The following is a 21,407-nucleotide window of genomic DNA, read 5'->3' on the forward strand; positions in this document are numbered from 1 at the left end:
CCATCCCCCCAATTCCCCAATAAAAATCTTTAAAAAAAAATTTTTACCTTCAATCCTACATTCTGGACATTATTCCCATTAAGCTATGGAAGTATTTCTTGCCAGTACTTTTTCATCAGGTATGACTGTTATCATACAATGCATGAGTGAGCACACAATGTTTCATATCCTAGATGAGTTTTTGTTTCTTTGTTTTGTTACTCATTATATACTAGGCATTTACCCCAAATTATTATAAAACATTTCTAGGCCTTTTGCCCCACCCCCTTTAACCTTTGAACTGCAGTCTTTGCCATGCTTTTGCTTGGGCCTGCTCCTAACGCTTTGGAGTGTCCTTTCTCTTCTAATAATGGCCCTTGAACAACTGCCTTCAGCTTGGGCCCACTTCTAACTCTTTAAAGTATACCTTTTCTTCTAATAAACTGCTCTTTCACTACTTAAAAAAAAAAATTCTAATGACTGCAGAATACTCTATCATATGGACATACCATAATTTAATCATTTTATTTTTGTTGTTTGTTTGGCATTTTTTTATTTCCTTCATATAGACTTCCAAAATAGAATAACTGGTTCAAAGTATGCAAATATCATAAAGACTGAAATATTGATAGCGCAATTAAAAAATATTTTTTTAAATGTAATAATTGATGTTTTCCCATCAGCTAGATAGGAAAATGTTCACTTCACTATAAAGTATTTAAACATATTTAAATCGTTGCCAATATGGCAAATAAAAATGTTAATGTTCAACAATATTTCATTTACAGGCCATTTGAGGTTCTTCCATGAACTGTATATGTCTTTGTACATTTTTATATTATATGAGAATACTTTTCCTTATTGTTTGTAATAAGGAATACTACAAGTAAGGAATTTGTAATGGAAGATTTTATAATCTGAGGATACTAATTTATCATCTTTCATATTGGTTAAATATCTGTCATTTGCTTTTAATTCTTTTTTTTTTTAAAGATTTTAATTGGGGAATTGGGGGATGGGAACAGACAAGTTGCTGTCCTTTTGTTCTTCAGTCTAGTTGTGAGGACGTTGCTTCACTGGCCCATGTTGGTATTGTGATCACTGCGCTCTTTCCTGCTGCGGCAGATTGCTTGCCGGCCATTAGACGGCTGCTCACAGCGGCTGCTGGCTGCTCACGCTGGCTGCTGGCTACACACGGTAGCCCATGGCAACCCACTGCAGCAGTGGCTGCAGGCTATGCTGTCGCCAGCGACTCACGGCAGCCCAGCTCCAGGTTGAGCTGTTGTTCAGCATCTTATCTGTAGAGGGCATTGTCACTGGCCCTCACATGTGGGATCCGAACCAGGGCCCTATGGTGTCCCAAGCCAGCTCTTAACCAACGCGCCACTCGGCCGGCCCTTAATTCTATATTTTTAAATATACGAGTTTTATATTTCTACACAATTAAATTTACTCAGAAAAAAGTTAACCAGTCGTATTTTCTTCCAGAGGTTTTATAGTTTCATTTCTTTGAAATCAATTTTAAAACCAACCTGGAATCTACTCTGATCTTGGGATCAGCTGAAGCTCTAACCTGGTTTTTTTTCCCACACAGCCAGTCTTCTCTGGCTTGATTAGTCTAACATCTCACTCTGTCTGGCAGTATGTGAGTGTTAAATAGCCCGTCTATTTAAGAGAAAACATTTTTCTCTTAACTTCTGTGACAATGCCTTTCTAATCTTATACTCCCACCTCTAACGCTTCATTCTTTGGGTTGTCCCCTTCCTCCCATTCACTAAATATAGGTCCCTAAGGTACTGTTCTTGGCTTCGTTTTCCTTCTCCACGGATTTTCCCATGGTCTCAAACTCCATGATTTCAAAGAGCATCTCTAAAATGATTCCCAAATCAGAATCTCTAATCTTTGTCTCGTTCCCATCCTCTGGTACCAAATTATCAATTCAATGCAGGAGGTACTGGTTCTGTGGGTAACACTGCTATTCTCACAGGCAATGTGACTTTTCTTTTCTCCTATGCCTCTTGACAATACCTAAGTCCCACTGATTTCACTTCCACATGCTCCCCTTACTCTTCTACCACCACTGTTCCAGTTCTAACCCTTATTAGCTCTCAGTGGATTACTGTTAACAACTTCCCACATAGGTCTTCCCAGGTTTACTCACCACCACATGATCCAAACTATATACTACTATCAAATAAAATAATTTTTCCTTTGGAGCTGTGATCATACCAATGCCCTGTTCAAATATTTTTAGAGACATTCCTCTTCATAGAAAAAGATTCCATAAGCCCATATATATACTTGCAAACCCAAATCTCCACCTGGCCCTAACCTCTGTAATCCTAAAAATAATTAACATTTATTGAGAACTAAGCACTTACTTAGATTTTTTTTAAAAAAGCATCCCACTTTAAGCATCAGTAAAACATCATAATAATGGACACAGGCTATGAAGGTAAGATAGTCTGAGGTTCAACTGTGCCACTTACACTAACTATTAACTCAGGGACGTTCCTTTCCCTTTCTGAGCCTTAGTTTTCTCATTAGCTGTAAAAAAAAATGATACCTACCTACCTCATAGAAATGTCTATGTCTTGTAGGTCTTAGAAACCTACAAGACACTATTTTTCAGATTATTTATGACAATCTGATTCTTGATTCTACTATTAATTGATTGATTCTACCTCAAATTCACCACCTGCCATTTCCTTTCAGTTACTCTACTTTCAGCCAAACACAGTAACTGAAGATTTCCAATAAAACACCGTGTTCTTCCCCACCGCCATGACTGGTTTTTTTCTTCTACCTAGTACTCCTTACTCTCTCCAATTCCCCCAAGATATACATACCCAAATCATAAACTATGCTTTATTTTAGGTCAAATGCTATTTCTTCCATGAAGCTTTTACACATTTTATACAAAGATTTACATTTTTAAAAACAATCATTTATTATTTCTAATTTTAAAAAAAACCAGAAACAGTTCAAAAAGAAACAAGATTCAAATTAGCTCTGAATTAAAAGAGTATGGGATTAAGATGGAGTGACATTTCAGACAAATTCTGCAAGCCTGGATTTTCAAGATATAGACTTTGTTATATAACTGAATAATTTCCCATAGAAGTTTGTTGTAATCTAGGAAATACCTCTTTATCCTGGTCTAGCAGCATCAGTATCACCTGGAAACTTGTGAGAAATGCAAATCTTGGGCCCCACCCTAGATCTAAAGAATCAGGAACTGGAGATGAACTCTAGCAATCTGTGGTTGAACAAGTCCTTCAGATGATTCTAATGTACTCTGAGAAACATGCCCATACTGAAATAGCACTGATGGTTTATTTTAGTTCCTTTAATAAGTGGGTGTGAAACTAAAACCTGAAATGGGACTTTGAAAACCAACAGGGAAACCAATATACAGTACATAATTGTCAATGTGAACTCACTACTACCATTACCTTTAAAAAGCAATTAACTAATTATGTGCTACTGTGGCTTTTTGTTCCTTTGCTCTGCAATCTTATAAACCACTGCTTATCTCACCATACATCTATATCTGACTTATGAATAAGCTCAGATGTTTATGCACAGGATAAAGAACCCTAGAGCACCAAGATGCTAATATAATAATGTCATAAGAAATATACAAATCAAAGAGTAACTGTCAAGAAGGCACATCTAACAACAAAATCTTGAACATCAGGCACCAATCACCTTAGTATTTCATAAAAATGACAGAAGACATACTGAGAAATATAAAACATCCAGACATGCTATGGGGGAAAGTAGACCAACAAGACTACATTCACGATATACACAAAGCTTGAATTTGGACAGAAAGATAAAACAACCTAAAACTGTTTAGTAAACTACTTAAATGATAGCTGGGGCAGGGAGAGCGGAAGCCATTGTTCAATGGATATATATTGCCCTGGTTTTTAGTCTTATAGTTATAAAGTCTGCAAATAAAAGCAATGGGGAAAAGCCAGTCATGGCCATTAGTGTTGTATAGTAACATTTAAACACCATTTGACAGTTTGCAGAATGCTGTTCAAACCAATCATCTCAGAGATATGGGCTCTGAAATAAAAGCTAATACAAAGGAATTCATGCTTAACATAAAAGACATGCTCAAAGACTAGTCTGGAGGTCTCAGAAACTTAGAAGACACTGTTCTCAGATTACCTATAACAATGACTCACTTGGGAAAATGTAAAGCACTGATTAAATAAATGGCATGAGGCTAGTGCTCTAGCAATGGCTTTGAAAGAAATTTATAGTTGTCTACAGTGGTTTCATAAAAGTAAGAAAGACATTTGCAAAAAAGAAACAACAGGCTGGCATAACAGAACCTTTCAATGGGCATACAAAAAGAAACAACAGGCTGGCATAACAGAACCTTTCAATGGGCATACAAAATTCTATCACATTCTCACTTATTAATGCAAAAATAAAAGTTTTTTATACAAAAGGAGAGTTAATTGACCAAAGCAAACTGAAATATTAACACATTTTTATGGGGAAAATTTCACGAATACAAATAATTAAATATAAAACTAAAAAGAGGCACAAAAGGCATAAGTTGTCTTCCAGTCTACAGAAATATTTATGTTATTTAAAAACTTTTTCTATTGTCTTTAATCACAGTGAGAAAGAATTTATTTTTCTTTGGCCAAAAAGTTACTACTCCTTAATAATACTCTACATCTGGTGAAATTAGTATAGGAGATAATTGTTTGTCACAGAGTGACTCTGTGAAGGTCGATCTCTATTAGGTTAAAAAAACAAACAAACCAGCTTTATAAACTTTGATTTTCCTAAAGATCTTAATGAATTGTCTTTTTAAAGCACATGATACTTTTCATATATCACCAAAGTAGACAGACTAGGACAACAAACTGCCATGTACCTATCAACTCAGCTTTAACAACCATCACTTTGTGCTACTTGCTACACCTATTCTCCCCTGCAGCATCTGACACTATAATACCCCATCTTTTTGGATATTCTCCCTTATGTTCTATGGCACTGCATTTCTGGTTCTTCTTCTCTGACTGTGGTTCATCTTCTTCCTATCCACTACCTTCCCAGTCTAGGGAAAAAATAAAAGAATCCAGTGGAATTTTATAACTCTCTATTTAAGGCATGTCACTTACTGCTTTAAGACTAGGATAATCTCCTTTCCTAATTATTTTATCCCATTGCCAGTTTCCAGGAAAACCAATAAACACTTAAAGTCTGTTAAGTCACTTAATACAACCTAATGCATTTAACACTTTCAGGCCCTAGTCTCAATGCAGATAAGGCACAAGAAGGTGCTGAATCTAAGTTAAAAGCAAACAGTTGGTACAAATCTCTGCCCCTTCAAATGAAAGCCTAGAAGATACCATAGCTAGTGGTGACCTTCATACATACCCAAAGCCTAGATCTTGGAACAGCCCAGTGTAGGCCCTGGGATTCTGAACTTCCTGTCTTTGAAAAAAATGCCAATAATTCGCTTTCTACAACCTGAAGGAAGTATCAGCATTGGGTAACCCTGGCCTACTCCAGAGAAAGTCAGATAAGTTAAGAGTCTTGACTTTTTCATATATATTTCCTTCCTTACCTTGAGCAATGAATTTTTTGACACTCATTTATCCTTATATCAACATGAACTTGAGGTTTTGCCTAAAACAAATCTTTATTCATTCTGCCTTGTCTCTTTCTGCATTTTTGGTAAGCAATAAATAAGTGAACTCTTACCTTGTTTCATCCTTGGATCTGGAGCCATCATCATTCTGTGAAGTACCTTTAACATCAATAAAATTTAGACAGAAAATGAGTTTCAAAAGTGGTTTCCACCTTTTCTCTAAACATGCTATGTAAGCAAAGTAACTGGCATTTTCATAGAGCTCAAGAAAAAGCACAAGTAGTACACTGTTTAGGGATACCGGCATATGTGATAAAAAAATTTTTTAAGCAAGGGAATAATAAATTCAAATTTCAGAATAGTGATTATTGTTAGGGGGGAAAAAGAAATGATAGAGGGAAGAAATTACAGGTGGATCCAATAATATTTATTGTTAATGTTATAATTCTTAAGCTATGTGGTAGTTCATGACGGTCATTTTATTATGCTGGTTTATATCACATTTATAGCATAAATATGAGAATATATGCTATATATTATAAATGAGAATATAAATCAAAGGGCTTTGTAAATTGTAAAAACAAATGAAGAATACAGTATTAGTCAAAACTAATAAGCATATTATAGCCTTAATACTTAGATTTGTAAAGGAGCACTGGTCAAGTAAGATAAAAACGTAAAAGTGTGGAAAAGAAGTTTTACTGGCTTTTTGGAGAAGATGAGTTAGTTAAAATTCTGGGCATACATAAAAAATGTTCAAATGTAAAAAAAATAAGTCAAATTTTTAAAAATACCATTGCAGCAAAGGTTCTCTCTATAAAATAATTAGTTGGTACCCAGACCCAGTTGAGATCTGGTAATTTCAAATAATATTTGGTAAAGCAAAAAATTTAACTAGTTTCTTAGAATTTATTATACTAATAAGAAACATTACAGATATATTCAAAAATCAAAATGGCTATTTACCCTAAAATTAAAAGGAACCACAAAAACTAGATAGAGTCTAATGCAAGAAAGAATGAGATAAAATCAAAATGAAATAGAACATACACAGTAAGAACCAAAGGTCACATTTCCAAAAACTATCCCCCAAATTAACTTTAAGTACACCTCCAGAGTATACATTGAAAAGAATATAGATCTTTACAAAAATACGTTACTATTTTATAATAATAAATTTAAGAGTAAAATTTCTCTTTTTGAAAACTGATTTGACAATACTACTTTGTGGTGTTTCTTGCTGAATGTCTTATTTGGGAGACAGGTGTTAAATTAATATTCCATCACCACTCGTCCAAGAACTGAAAATAGATGAATGGGAAGTTCTTATAGTTATGAACAACTGCCCACACTTAATTTGTTGAGTTAATTTATATCTGAGGGCTACAACAATAAGTCTGTCTAACTAGCAAATTAAATAAAGGCTTCTTCCCAGAGATTTACAAAAGCAGTTAACTATGTAGTTAACTAGAGGAAAACACCAGGGCAAATTATGTAGTTACTTTCTAAACCAGAGAAATATGAGCATCAAAGAAACGTCTTGATTGGATATTAAACTTGTTCTCTGCGTGAGGGTTGGGAGGGGGGTAGGGAGCGGGATGTAAAGTTCTCTAGTTTTCAAATAAAGCTTGAAGTGGGAAGAACAACCAAAAGAACAAACAAACATACTGAGTAAATTTTGTTTCACTTGAAAAAGGTTTACTTATATAACCGCCCTTTTCAGAAAATTTATCCACCAAGAAGAATGAACCAAAAATTTGTAAGTATCAAAAGAGATAATGCTGTCTCATCAGGAAAATGCAATTTTCACAGTATATCTAAATATACAGCAAGCCATATTATTTGGTGACTTTTTTTACCAAAATTCAGATGGTGATTTCTTTTTATATATATTATTTTAAAATTAACCAAAAATATCAATGTCTACAAGATCAGATTTCTTATGAGAACCATCCTATCTATGTGTTATTTTGCAAAAACTTCTGATTGAATGTACTTGGAGGAAAAAAAATCTTAAAAATTTGTAGAAATATTAGAATACAAAAACAACACATTCCCCCAAAGCTCTTATCCAACCAAAACAATGCCCAGGTGCTGGAAATTCAATTTTATTAATAGTGCTAAAACTCTAATTTTCATTTTTGGCTTGTAGTTCAAGTTATAGAAATGGAACCAATCAAAGAACAAGTGCAGTCCCCACCACACGTGCTTGAGGGCTGAACTGGGTTTTGTTTGCTTGCTTACAACTCATGATGTACTTTAAAGTTCCTAGGTTTTTAAGTATGAAACCAATGGTATGCTGGAAAGAAAAGGAAACATCAACAAATATTTGTGTTTCAACTTGATTCTGCATCATACTAGTTGTGTGATACTGGACATACTATTTAAACTTTCTGAGCCTCACTTTCCCTACATGCAAAATACAGGTAATCCCTTAAAACGTTGTGATGGTTAAATGAGTATACATGTAAAAACACCAACACAGCCCCTGGCACCTGGTAAGCATTAAAAAAAAAAAAGAAAAAAAGAAAAGATGGCAGCTAATTAAAAAAAAGAAAGGCAGCTATTGTATTTGATAACTCCAACCCTAAAATGCACTGTGACTTCCCAGTTAAAACCCTTTTACTTCAAGGAATCAGGTTAAATCCTGCCAATTACTTTCCTACTTGAGTGGAAAACTGATGACATAGAAATGTCCACTTCTGTAGGAAATAAACAGTAAAGTCATAAGTATAAATATGCAGTTTAGATTCTACTCTGAAATATGAAGACTGACATGCTTTGCTTTTGTTAAATATTAAATAGTTTGCATTAGTAATAGTTTCATATTTGTAGGGGAAAATTTTAGGAAGCTATAAATACTGAGGTTTAGAGCAGTTTAACAATGTAATTTAACTTGTATATTATCTTCCAGAGCTCCGATTTATAGAAAAATGTAACTGTTACAGAGTTCTTGTGAATAGCAGTCAATTAAAATGAACATATCAACTCTGAAGTATGATCATTTCAGAAATCTCTCCACCCTCATTAACCCCAAAAAACCAATCTGGAAGATATACCAGGACTATTTTGAAGGTCCTATTAAAAAAGATCCTGAGTTAAAGAGGAAGTAGGAAGTTTTCCAAAGCAGAAACAGAAGAATAATATCACCTGACAAATGAAAAGTATTACATAATGAAGTTTCTAAGTAAACAAAAAGATCTTTGTCAGACTAATCAAGGAAACCATTAATCTGTTCTTTGTGTTGGGGCCTCTACAATCTATGTTTCAAGTAAAAATACACTTGGCACATAAGTGACTGGAAACACGTAAGGAGAATCCATTGAGTAGTAGTTTCATTAAGCATGCTAGCTGTGCAGCCACAACTTGGGTGCCATCAAACTTAATTCAACTTTTATTTGGCTAGCATTTCAACTTACGGAAAAATATTTTATTCATAGAAACAATAAACCAAAAGGAAAAATGTTTATAATGATCAATGTCACTTTTTAAATATGAAATAAAAATTTCTTTAATGTGAAAAAAATAGCAATAATTACATACAGCATACATAGTACAGTGGCTAAAGTAAGAAGAATCATTAAAGACAGTATACAAAAAATGATTACTTACTTTCTGAACATGTAGTTTCACCATTTGTAACAACTTCAGAGTCTAACTGCAGCCCATCAAGACAAACTGACAAGTCTCCTATAGTCTCTGTTGGCTCTTTATCACCTACAAGCTGTAAAGTCACAACCACTTCCTCAACTGGAAGAGAATAGAATTACAAAACACAAGTGTCATTGCTTTAATTGTTAAAAACCTAATGTCAGAAAAAATTTTACATATTAGTCACTTTTTTTCTATAAGTTACCTTAACTGTTAAAAACAATGTCAGAAAAAATACATTTATGTGTATATAAATTGTCTTAATATTTTTCACCCACCTAAGGTTTCAGGCCTCATGACACCAAAACATTTAAAAAATAGAACAGAATTTGCTAGTGCTTAATATCCATAATGTAAAAGTTAAATAGTTCAATCATCTCGTTTATAATATTTATTCCATCTTTGTACAGAATGAGTCATGACAACCAAGATTATTCAGTAATATATGCCTGAACTATACTGAATGAAAACATATCACCTATAAATGAATTACATCTCGTAAGTCCCTAATGAGAAAAAAAATTCTTAGAAGTATGTTTTAGATAGTCAAGGGGTAGAAAATATCTCTTTTTAAAATCATGATACATCAATCAAAACAAACATGTTTCAAGTTTTTATATATCTATATTTATATATGTACATATACACACAAATAAAAACATAACCCGCTAAAATGAGGAAATTCTTAAAACAAGCATCTGAAAAGGAAATCTGTCAAAATATTAACTATATTTGTCTCTCTAAAGTGGGACTAGTTTTGCTTCCTCTCTGTTCTATACTTTTTAGTTTTCCATAACTGAATATGGAGTACTTTAATAAATAAATACCTATTTACTATGGGATTATATATTTAAAATATTAGATAAAAAATGAATGGCCAAACCAAGATTGCTCAGAATGCTTTAAATAGATCAAGATTCTTCTCCCTGTTAATATTATAACCAAATAAACTTAAAAACAAATAGTGAACATAATCATTCTGTATGTTTGGCATATGAATTTCCTGCGAAGTAACAGATAACCGAACATGATTTTGGTTAATTTTACATACATACGTTTCATATTGTTTGACTTTAATGTTTCATAGATATCTAATGCAGCAGTTCCCAACAAAACATCAGATTTCAGTGTCTGGTGACTCCACACACGAAAATGTAATTTACTCACAGGGGTGACGATACTAAAAGTAAAGAAAGGTGAAAACAAAAAGTACTTCATTAAATATCACAATGGGATCCTAAATAAATTACAATTAAGTTTTAGTATCTAAAATCTTCTCACTGCACCCCTCATACTGTACTGTACAACCAATGTTGTCTATGTTCTGTAATCTTAGGAAAACAACTGAATGCTACATGCTTGCATGCTCATTCTTCCTTGTCATTGAACTTATAGGGGCAACTTAATGCATGTATCGTCAAAAAAACCAAAACTGCTTATCATGCTACAAACTGTTGGAAAACTAGTTTTACTTTAGTACTATAAAACAGTAAATTTATAAATTAAATCTTTATGTCAGGTAGTGTACTGAGCTTGAGGTTACCTCATTTAATTTTCAAAGCAACCCTGAGAGATAGGACTTACCACTCCCACATATACATAAAAACTGTTATTCAGATAGGTTAAGTAAATTGCCCAACATCACAAAGCCAGTCAATGGCAGACTGTAATCTGAACAAAGGCCTATCATAAAAATTTGTATTAAAAAGTTCTGCAGTCAGCTACATAAATGATTTGAGAATTATATTGGATACCTCATGCTTCACACTGCTAGAGGCAAAGTGTTCAGGACAACTGTCAAATAAACTCACTCTTACCATGCTAAATGCCAATAAAGAATGCTGTTAATGGTAATTTCCAAAGCAAACTCTGGGAAATTTGAATTTACAATAAATGGTATACAAACTATTTTAGAGTCATCAATTAGAAAAACAGGAACATAATATAATCTACAAAGGTCCTGTGGTTCAATGCTATAAAGACAAATTCTTGAAATATTTTCTCTGTACCTCATTCTCTCAAAAATGTGATCAAATTATGGGGGACAAAGAAACACTTTCTTACTTAGAAGTCCACCTACGCCCATTACCCCATCATCATATTTCCACCATCATTTTAACAGTAATAGTAGTTTTAACAAACTAAAAAATTTTCACCTTAACAATGCCTCTTTTGGGGGGAGGGGTACAATGTAATCATTCTCTTCAAAATTCTCAGATGTTACTTGCAGGAGAACATACAGTATATATTAAGAAAACATTTCTCTATTGGACATCCAGGAAATCATAATCGAGATAGAATAAAAGAGTTGATAAATTTAATTTTGCTTTAATTTGAGAGAGGATCAAGTATACTGTCAAAGATGGTGGTATCTAAATTACTTCAACTTCAGAGAGAAGTCTGGAAAGCCTGCTACATAACAATGGAAGCCATATTAAAACTGCAGGCCAATCTGCTGCAAATTAAAAATTCAGGAGAAGAATCTCAGCTATGTGTTCCCAAACATCTGGGCTGAACACCACCACCACCATATGGGGCTACAAGGAGAGTTTCTTCATTCTTAACTTTTAAACCACTAAGGAGTTCATGTCATTACCAGCTTAAGAGCCTCAAACTGCGTATCCAGCAATCACAGATAGCAGCTGGTAGAAAGTATATGAGCATTCATTCAATCTATTATTCTGAATATCTCTAGTCATTATGGAGCTGTGATGTTTTATAGATTTCATTCGTTTTTTAAAAATTTTTACTCATATATTGTTAAATTTAGATTTAATTCCTAATGAGCCACTAATTTAAAAACAAAGTGTAAGAACCATTAACATTGAAATAAACACAGATGAGGAGCATTAAAACACGTCTGTAAACAGGCCTCAAGATATCTTCAGTAAATTCTCAAATTTCACTCATTTGCTGACAATCTTAAAGTGCCTTAAATGCCTTAGAACTTTAAAAATCCATGCTAAAGAATAATATAAATATATCCAAATTGTTTTGTCATTTATTAGGAATAAGTACTATCCTGCACAAGCATGTATCATGAAGAGAAGAGGTGATAGATTCAAATTCCTCATCTCATCATTTAAAAATAAAACTTATTTTTAGTCACTGGTTTATTTCTCAAAGGGAAAAAAATGCAAGAATTCCAAATATTAGGTAATTAAAGCAATGTCTATATTTCATGTGGTGATTAGTTACATTTTGAATTACATTTTAATATACGTTTGGTCCTCAAATCAAATATTTTATATTCTTTTAAAACCTATTTTGTTGATAAATCATGCTTTTTCTTCCATTTTCGTAAAAAAATTAAAATTAACCTATAATTCCCTTGAATCAGTGTCAATACCAACATTTGGGGGCTTTGTCAGTAAGTGTTGAAATTGAGCTATATCCTACTTCTATAAATTCATACTAGAGATAAAAACACCAACATATAGACATATGCACATGGATATATATTGTTAACATTGTCTAATAGCACATTAGAAACCAACCGATCAACAGGGAATTAGTAAAAAATAAATGACAGTCCATCCATATTAGGGAATATTGTATAGCTATACAAGGGAAGTTAGACCTGTATGTACTCAGCCAGAAATATAACCATGTATATTAAGTATAAAAGCAGAGTTGTAAAATAAAATATATAATTTTTTTAAAGGAAAAAAATTCCTGTGTAGGCAACATAATTAAAAAAAAATAACAGAAAACCCAAACTATTTTAAAAATTAAATTAAAAAATAAAGTGAACTGCTCATATCCCTCTATTTCAACCCTAAGTTAAGGAAAAGAGCTGCTAAGAATTTTTCTAGGTTCATAACCACAGGCTCTCTCAGCTGTTGTTCATACCATCATCAATTAAACTGGAGAAGGAAAAGAAAAGGAGAGAATGGAGAAACAGAAATATCTAAAGAGAAACAAAAAGTGTACTAGAGGCAAGAGTCTAAGGAACAGGAAAAAGAAAAAAAAATGAGAGAGAGGGGCAAAACAAAATAAGCGAGAAACTTTTTTAAAGCTGCATTTCTGCTCATCTACTAAACAAAATACACTGTAGAGAATACTTTAAACCTACACTGTAAGGGGTTGCTTCCATTTGGGACTGTTCGTATTGTTGCATTTTTCTGTCTTCTTTGACTGTCCATCTACCGTGACTTCTACGTAGGGACTTGGTCCAAACCAATTCTTTTTATTTTCTTTAAGTTTTGCTGAAATGACTAAGTAAAAGAAAAGGGAAAAAATATTTCAGTATTTGAGATGTTAGCCCATCCTTCAAATCACTTTAATTTCATAAAGGTTAAACACTACTTTTACTCAGAGAAGCAGGTTTACTCTAAAATATTTAATAATTTTATTTACTCATGATTTCCTCCCATCCTAGTAAATACTGGACTTCCCCACACCACCCACCCCAATTCCCATTAGTATGATCAGTATAACAGCCCCACTGTCAGTATCAATTGTCTCAGAACTCTGAGGTCAATTAAAAAGTACACACTTGGCCAGTAAATATGTGAGTGCCTACCATGTATCAGATATTGCTCTAAACAGTGGGTAGAACAGTTTACAGTTTAGAAGAGACCCTGGCTTTCAAGGAGATAATATTCTAGTTAGAGAAAAGTCCTTGTGATGAAAAACAGGCAATGTGGCAGAATATGACTTGGTAGTAAGGAAGGCCTCTGAGGAAGTACTTTTCAACAACCATCTAAATGATAAGGAGCTAGTCATGTGAAGATTGGAGGTAGGAAGAGGGGAGCATACCCGACAAAGCTTGGCATATCTGAGGAAAAGTATAGCAATCAGGGAAGAATAGTGACTGAGGTGAGATCACTTTTAGCATTGCAAGCCAAGATAAGGAATTTGGATTTTATCCTAAGTATGCTGGAAAGCCACTGGAAGAAGAGAGTTACAAACTAAGATTACTTTTAGCATCTCATATATCTCACACTATCTCAGCAAGAGCCTCCTACATTGTGCATCTTGAAATGCTGATTCTTTAGCCCTCACCCTTGAGTTAGTCAGTCACCTTGGCTATAAAATAGCCTTGTCCTGGCCCCTTGGAAGGTACAAGTAGATCTGAACCTAGCAGAGCACCCCATGGTTCCCACATGTGATAACTCATTGCTTCCCTATAAATGAGGTGATCATAGCCAAGGCAATACTCTGCCATCTGGATATCTACTCCAGAAGAAAAGTTCAGGGAACGTCAGTGCCAAGCAAGGTTAAGCAGCCCTGGAGTTGCTAGAGGAGTTTGTATAGCAGCTACCCAAGAAGCTCAATATCCAGTCCAAAGCATAGCAGTCTGGGAATCCTAACAGGCACAGTTCTAGGTGGCAGCCCTCAATCTCTTGAGCTCACATAGACTAAACACTCTTTTTGTGCTTCTGTGCCTTTTTGGTAGCATCCAAGCCAGCTGCAGACTTACTATTCTAACACTGTATGCATATTCTATAAATTAGAGCTTCATCATTATTTTGAAATACTTGGTATAATAAAGTTCAATCTGATTTGAAATCAATATATATTACTAAAAAAAATCTGTCAAAGAAAAAGAACTGCAAGAGATAATGCTAGAAAAGTAGGCAATAAGGAGCTGCTGAGGATTTTAAAGAAGAGTGCTATTCAACAAATTTACTGGGTGCCTACAACATATACCAGATATTGCTATGGGCACTGAGGACACAAATGATCAGATGACACTCCAAGATCACTCTATTGCTGTGGGAAAAATAACTTGAAAGGGAGACAAAAGTAGGGGTTAAGAGGCTACTAGAGTCATCTAATCAAAATATGGACTAGATTTGAACTAGAGTGGTGAACATGGATATGGGGGAGAATGACTGTTTTCTAAGGAGAACAGCATTAGATTTCATGAGTAAGTTGGGGAAAAGAAGCAGCAAGGATAACTCCCAGGTTTCTGGCATGAATAAGTGGATGGAAGATGGTGTCATTTAATAAGATGGAAAAGAACAAGTATGAGAAGGGTGGCATGGGCAGGGAATCAGGAGTTTTGTAATGAATGTATAAACTTTGAAGATGCTTGTGAGGCATCTCTAAATGGAAACACTAAGTAAGAAGTCTTTTTCAGAACAGAAAATATTCAAATGGGGACCAGACCTATCTCTGATTAGTATGTACTATAAAGCTCTGGTACTTAATACAGAGCTAAATTTAATCATAGGACTGCCACAGAAAAATACAAAATTCGTATTTTTAATACATTTCTCGTCTTCGGAAAAGGCAAACAGCCTAAACAATTATGCATAAACCCATTTATTTCAGGGACTCTTATGATTGTCTGATTAAACCTAGAACAAAAACTGCAGGCCTGACAGGAAGAAAAAAAAGTGGCTTTTTTAGGGTTCAAACTTTTGAAAGCTATTTTGCCACACAATCCCACCCAACCCCACAAAGACATTTTAGAAACTTTAAATGGGAAAATAAAGAGACAAGGTAAACTAACACCAAATGTTATTGTTTACTATGTATCTGGCACTTAAATATTGTCATTTCAATACTAGTGACTATTCTGAAAGAAGTATTATCATCTTAATTTTACACATAAAAAGACAAGTGCAACAAAATGTAAAAGTTTGTCCAAGGGTCACTGTAAAATGTGAGCAGGAAAAATTATTTAAGTGTTCAAATCTCCAAGTTTAAACTGCATAAAACTTTTGTTACAGTCTTAATATTATAAAATAGATCAATGTACAACCTTCCTGGAAATTTAAATTCCCATAGTAAATTGAAAGAATAAAAGAACTTAAATTATAAACTGAAAAAACAAACAAAGGGAAACAGAAAAATGTCACTATCATGTCACCTGCGCTACCACAAGAGGCCTCTAATAATGGTCTGTTTTTACTCTCATTTCTCCAATCCAACCCCTTACAGCTATTAAAATTATCTTCCTAAACAGATGTGATCATGTCAATACTTTCCAATGATTCTCTACTGCCTGCAAATAGCAGTCTGAACTCTTCTAGGGCATTTTACATTGTTTACTATGCACTGCTCCAGCCTCCTCCTATACCAAATCCCACGCCCTAGCCCTCTGATATTCTAACCACCCTTAGCTGTTCACTGTCCCTCACAAAGGCCATGTACTTTCATGCCTCTGTCTGTGATACTCCCTCCCTTTTCCACCCAATAAAGTCCTATTTGAGAGACAAATGTCCCTTTCTCTTTGATTGAATGCTTCTTTAAACTTAAAAAGTTAAAAATTGTTTCTGCCTTTATGCCTCCATAGGATTTCCATACTTATGTATGGCTCCAAAAGCTTTTCCTTCTGTCTTAGTTTATTAGTTTTTACTTATTTAATTCACACTGTAATACCCTTCATGGCAAGGATGTAGCCAGTCTTTGTAACTCCTATAGCACTTAGTGATTTAAACCTGAGAGACCTTTAATACGTTGGTTGAACCAAATGATTAGTCATGGTAGAAAACATGTTTCCCTGCTTTACATTCTGTCTGTCTCTCTCCATGTCTGTCTGTCTCTTTCACACACAATCTGCCGCATACAGTTTTGTGCTATATATTAGTGTTCCTCTGATCCTTCTGTTCTGAAGGTCAATGGTTTGACCTGGTTTCAGTTCTTCATCCTATCTCTCCAGTACAAAATAAAAACTTTGACAATTTAAAATAAAAAGAAACTAGAAGTGACTTCTTAGCTTACCCAACCTATTTTGGGAACCAGGAGACTACAGTAAACGAGTTAAGACAAGTAAGGATGTTTGAGACCAGATAAATTAGCAGTATGATAAGCTGATAAAAGATAAAACTAGTTAGGCAAAGGCTGCCTCTATGGTCAGAGGCAATGACAGGCCTCTGTGGCAGAACTATGTCTTACCTGGGCAGAATTGGATATAAACTCTTGACCTTTAATTTTAAATATGAAGGACTTTCCTGGTCTCCAAGCAATCAGAGCTAAATATATGGTGTTCTAGTAAATTTGGGAAAATAAAGTGATATTTAACTCCAATTAGTAATAACGAAAATCATGGTTTCCCTTCCTCAAATGATAAGTTTTGAGTCAAGACTGAGACGAAGAAATTTCTAGGAAATACCAAAGTACTTATTTTGCCAACACAGTATAATGTTAGCATACAGTAAGCATTAAATAAAAAACACAGATAAATTCAGTATAATAGTTGAGGTTATATATACAGAACATAATTAAACAGGAAATGGCTAAAGACAGAAAAGGACGTAAGAAAACAGACTTACGTCCAATAAGGGACCCACACCACAGGATTAGAGAAAAAGAGTAGATGATCCAGGAAATGCAAAAGTAAAAATCAGCAGAATCTAATTATGGACAGGGATGTAAAGGGTAAAGGACAAAGAGGTAAAGAAAAATTTAATGATGTGATCCACCAGTTAGCCTCTTGATAACAATGTTAACACTTCCATTCTGGCCATAAATTAAACTTTTACAATAAACATCAATGGTCTTTCACATAACAGTACCATTCTTGCCAGTCAGTCTAACTCCTTTAAAAAATATATATATTTTTTTCTTTGAAGGATGTTAAGATGTAAACTAAGCAACAAACCTTATAAAAAATTTAAGCTTAGATTGCTGTTAAGATATTAAATTAGATATGAGTAATCCTAGAGGAAAAAAGAAATAAGGAATTAGGGGAAAGATAATATATTACTCTGTACCTGCACAATATTTTGGAGTTTTCTAACTTATATACACTGTCTTCCAACAACCATGTGACAAAGATGTTAATATCCTCAGTTCACAGATAAGGAAACAGGTTCAAAGATATTAGTGACTGGGCCGGCCGAGTGGCCTGGTGGTTAAGAGCTGGCTTGGGACGCTAGAGGGCCCGGGTTCGGATCCCACATATAAGGGCCAGTGACACTGCTCTCTACAGCTAAGATGCTGAACAACAGCTCAACCTGGAGGGGGGCTGTCGTGAGTCGCAGGCGACAACATAGGCTGCAGCCACAGCTGCAGTGGGTTGCCATGGGCTACCGTGTGTAGCCAGCAGCCAGTGTGAGCAGTCAGCAGCCGCCATGAGCTGCCATCCAGAAGCTGGCAACTGATCTGCCTCGCCCAAGAAGAGCACAATGATGGTACCAATTGGGCCAGTGAAGCAACGTCCTCCACAACTAGACTGAAGAACAAAAGGACAGCAACTTGTGTGTTCCCCTTCCCCCAATTCCCCAGCGCTGTTCCCATCCCCCAATTCCCCAATAAAATATATATATATAAAAAGATATTAGTGACATGCATAAGGTTACATCCTCTTAAGGACTAAAATACAGGGACATTAACTCCCCTGAAGACGTAAATTGTTAGTCTATATAGATTTGTTGATTAAAACGAGGGGTGGGGGGGGCTAGATGGCCTTCCCAAGAGTTTAACTGTAAAAGCTTTAATGGCACACTAGTCAAAACATTGAGGGTAAGTATTTATGATTTCCTGTTATGATTTTTGCGTCTATCTGATAGATCATACAGGAAAACTACTGCCTAACAGAAGGATCAATATGGATATTTTCACTACCCAAAAAAATGTTAAAAGATCGTTTAAATACCAATGGAAGTTCCTAAAGAGGCTACCTTAATCTATATGAAAGAGTAGCACAAGAGACAATCTTTCCTATTGAACTCAAACTTGAATAGCTAAATGGCTATTCAGGTTATGACCATAAAATAGATTCAAATTATACAAAGTGTTACTAATGCACCGATACTACACTTTTTATGTAAATACTGGGGAAAAAAGGTGAGGTTGCCTTTCCTCTGATACTCTTATAAAAAATTCAGTGAAATTAAAACTAATCCAAGTTCTCTAAACAATCCATTTATCAACAGCACTATGAATTATTTTTTTAAACCTCTATTTTGCTACAATTTATAGTAGGTGTCATTTCTCTAAAATAAATTTTCCACTTACTACCACCTGATCTGGTGAGATCAATTAGTAAATATATATTGTAAACAAATAATTAACAGGAATATATGTACAAGATGTGATCAAACAATACAGTAAATGTTTAAATAAAAATAAATTTATTACAGTAAAAGATACAATGCCATTAATCCCCCTTAAAATACTCCCTCTCGCTTAGAACACACTTATCCCATTGTTCTTGCCACTTTCTAAAGCAGTTCTGGAAGTCCTCTTTCATGAGTGTCTTTAGTTGCGCTGTCATGGTTGCCTCGATGGCCTATCATTTTGACTTTGGGGAAGAGCCAGAAGTCACACAGTGCCAGATCCAGTGAATATGGAGGATGAGGACAACACAGTGATGTTTTTATTTGACAGAAATTGCCGTACCAGAAGCTATGTGTGACACGGAGTGCTGTCATGATGGAGGATGATTTATAGCACACTTTAAAACACACCTTCTTGGAGTGGGACGAAGATAACCCCTGTTGGCACCGGGAAAGTCTCCCTGCCTCCCCTTTTCTGCTCGCCGCCAGTACCCAAATTCGCCAGCATGTCCATGGTGCCGCTGAATCGCTCACAGACCGGTTGGCCCCGGGGGGGTCAACCAGTTCGGCAACAAGTACATCCAGCAGACCAAGCCCCTCACCTTGGAGCGCACCATCAACGTGTATCCTCTTACCAATTACACTTTTGGTACAAAAGAGCCCCTCTATGAGAAGGACAGCTCTGTTGCAGCCAGATTTCAGTGCATGAGGGAAGAATTTGATAAAATTGGAATGAGGAGGACTGTAGAAGGGGTTCTGATTGTACATGAGCACCAGCTACCCCATGTGTTACTGCTACAGCTGGGAACAACTTTCTTCAAATTACCTGGTGGTGAACTTAACCCAGGAGAAGATGAAGTTGAAAGAGTAAAACGCTTAATGACAGAGATACTGGGCCGTCAAGATGGAGTTCTGCAAGATTGGGTCATTGATGACTGCATTGGGAACTGGTGGAGACCAAATTTTGAACCTCCTCAGTATCCCTATATTCCTGCACACATTACAAAACCTAAGGAACATAAGAAGTTGTTTTTGGTTCAACTTCAAGAGAAAGCCTTGTTTGCAGTACCTAAAAATTACAAGCTGGTAGCTGCACCACTGTTTGAGTTGTATGACAATGAACCAGGATATGGACCCATCATTTCTAGTCTCCCTCAGCTTTTAAGCAGGTTCAATTTTTATATACAACTGAATTCCTGCACAGTGGAGAAGTAAAAGAAGCCATCTCTGTGAGCACAGCTCTACACCGTGTACAATAAATATGGTAGAAAAGTTTTCTGGTTTTATCTCTTTCCCAGCCCCTGAATTGCTACCTGCTTTCTATTGTTTGAACAGTAAAGTTAATATGGAGAACTAGATAGGGGTGTAAACACATGTGATAATGTTTAATTTGCTTTTGTTTCTACTCCTATGTTTTTGTACAACATTAAAGAAAGTGCTTTCAAAAAAAAAACAAACCACACCTTCTCTCAACTGTGGCTCACACCCGACTGACTGCACTGAAAAAGCTGAAACTTGTCACTCACTGTTACTAAGGTTCGACACGCTGCTTCCTGTATAGAAAATCTCTGCCTTTCTGTCTGATGGCACACAGCTGCACCCTTCACTGCAGTTTTTGATCACAACGGAAAGGCTCCGTGTCACACACTGCTTCTGGTACGGCAATTTCTGTCAAAAACATTACAGTGTGGTTTCATCTACCTTATTCACCAGATCTGGTATCATGTGACTTCTGGCTCTTCCCAAAGTCAAAATGACCATGAAAGGAAAATGTTTTGAATCGATTCAAGACATCAAGGCAGCCACAACAGCGCAACTCAAGACATTCATGAAAGAGGACTTTCAGAATGTGGCAAGAATGATGCGATGTGTGTTTGAAGTGAGGGGGATTAATGACAATGTGTTTTTTTACTGTAATAAATTTTTTAAATTCAAACATTCACCATATTTTTTATCACACCTCGTATATGTATATATGATAGAAACAGTTATGAAAGTAAATTTGAAGGCCAGCCAAGTGGCACGTTGGTTAAGAGCTGGCTTGGGATGCCAGCTCTGAGCAGCAGGACCCCGGTTCAGATCCCACATGGGGGCCAGTGACACTGCCCTCTACAGCTAAGATGATGAACAACAGCTTGACTTGGAGCTGGACTGCCGTGAGTCGCCGGCGATGGCATAGGCTGCTGCCCCTGCTG

At 35.3% G+C, this 21,407-nt stretch overlaps 1 protein-coding gene and 1 pseudogene across 4 annotated transcripts in view; one reads left to right on the forward strand and one right to left on the reverse strand.

Moving 5' to 3' along the window:
• The window catches only part of ITCH (itchy E3 ubiquitin protein ligase), a 139,624-nt gene that overhangs the window by 50,083 nt on the left and 68,134 nt on the right, over positions 1 to 21,407 (reverse strand). For 2 of the 4 annotated variants that reach the window (XM_019655279.1, XM_019655277.1), the window contains exons 4-7: positions 13,332 to 13,473; positions 10,312 to 10,436; positions 9,218 to 9,355; positions 5,719 to 5,764 (exon numbers count right to left, since the gene is read on the reverse strand). In XM_019655279.1, the coding sequence (XP_019510824.1) occupies positions 5,719 to 5,764; positions 9,218 to 9,355; positions 10,312 to 10,436; positions 13,332 to 13,473 (451 nt within the window). Of the gene's footprint in view, positions 1 to 5,718; positions 5,774 to 9,217; positions 9,356 to 10,311; positions 10,437 to 13,331; positions 13,474 to 21,407 lie in introns of all 4 variants that reach the window. The other 2 variants (XM_019655278.1, XM_019655276.1) reach the window with 1 other exon arrangement.
• LOC109389603 (cleavage and polyadenylation specificity factor subunit 5 pseudogene) lies at positions 19,636 to 20,460 on the forward strand (annotated as a pseudogene).

This window comes from Hipposideros armiger, unplaced genomic scaffold (assembly GCF_001890085.2).
Source record: "Hipposideros armiger isolate ML-2016 unplaced genomic scaffold, ASM189008v1 scaffold_238, whole genome shotgun sequence".
Taxonomy (NCBI): domain Eukaryota; kingdom Metazoa; phylum Chordata; class Mammalia; order Chiroptera; family Hipposideridae; genus Hipposideros; species Hipposideros armiger.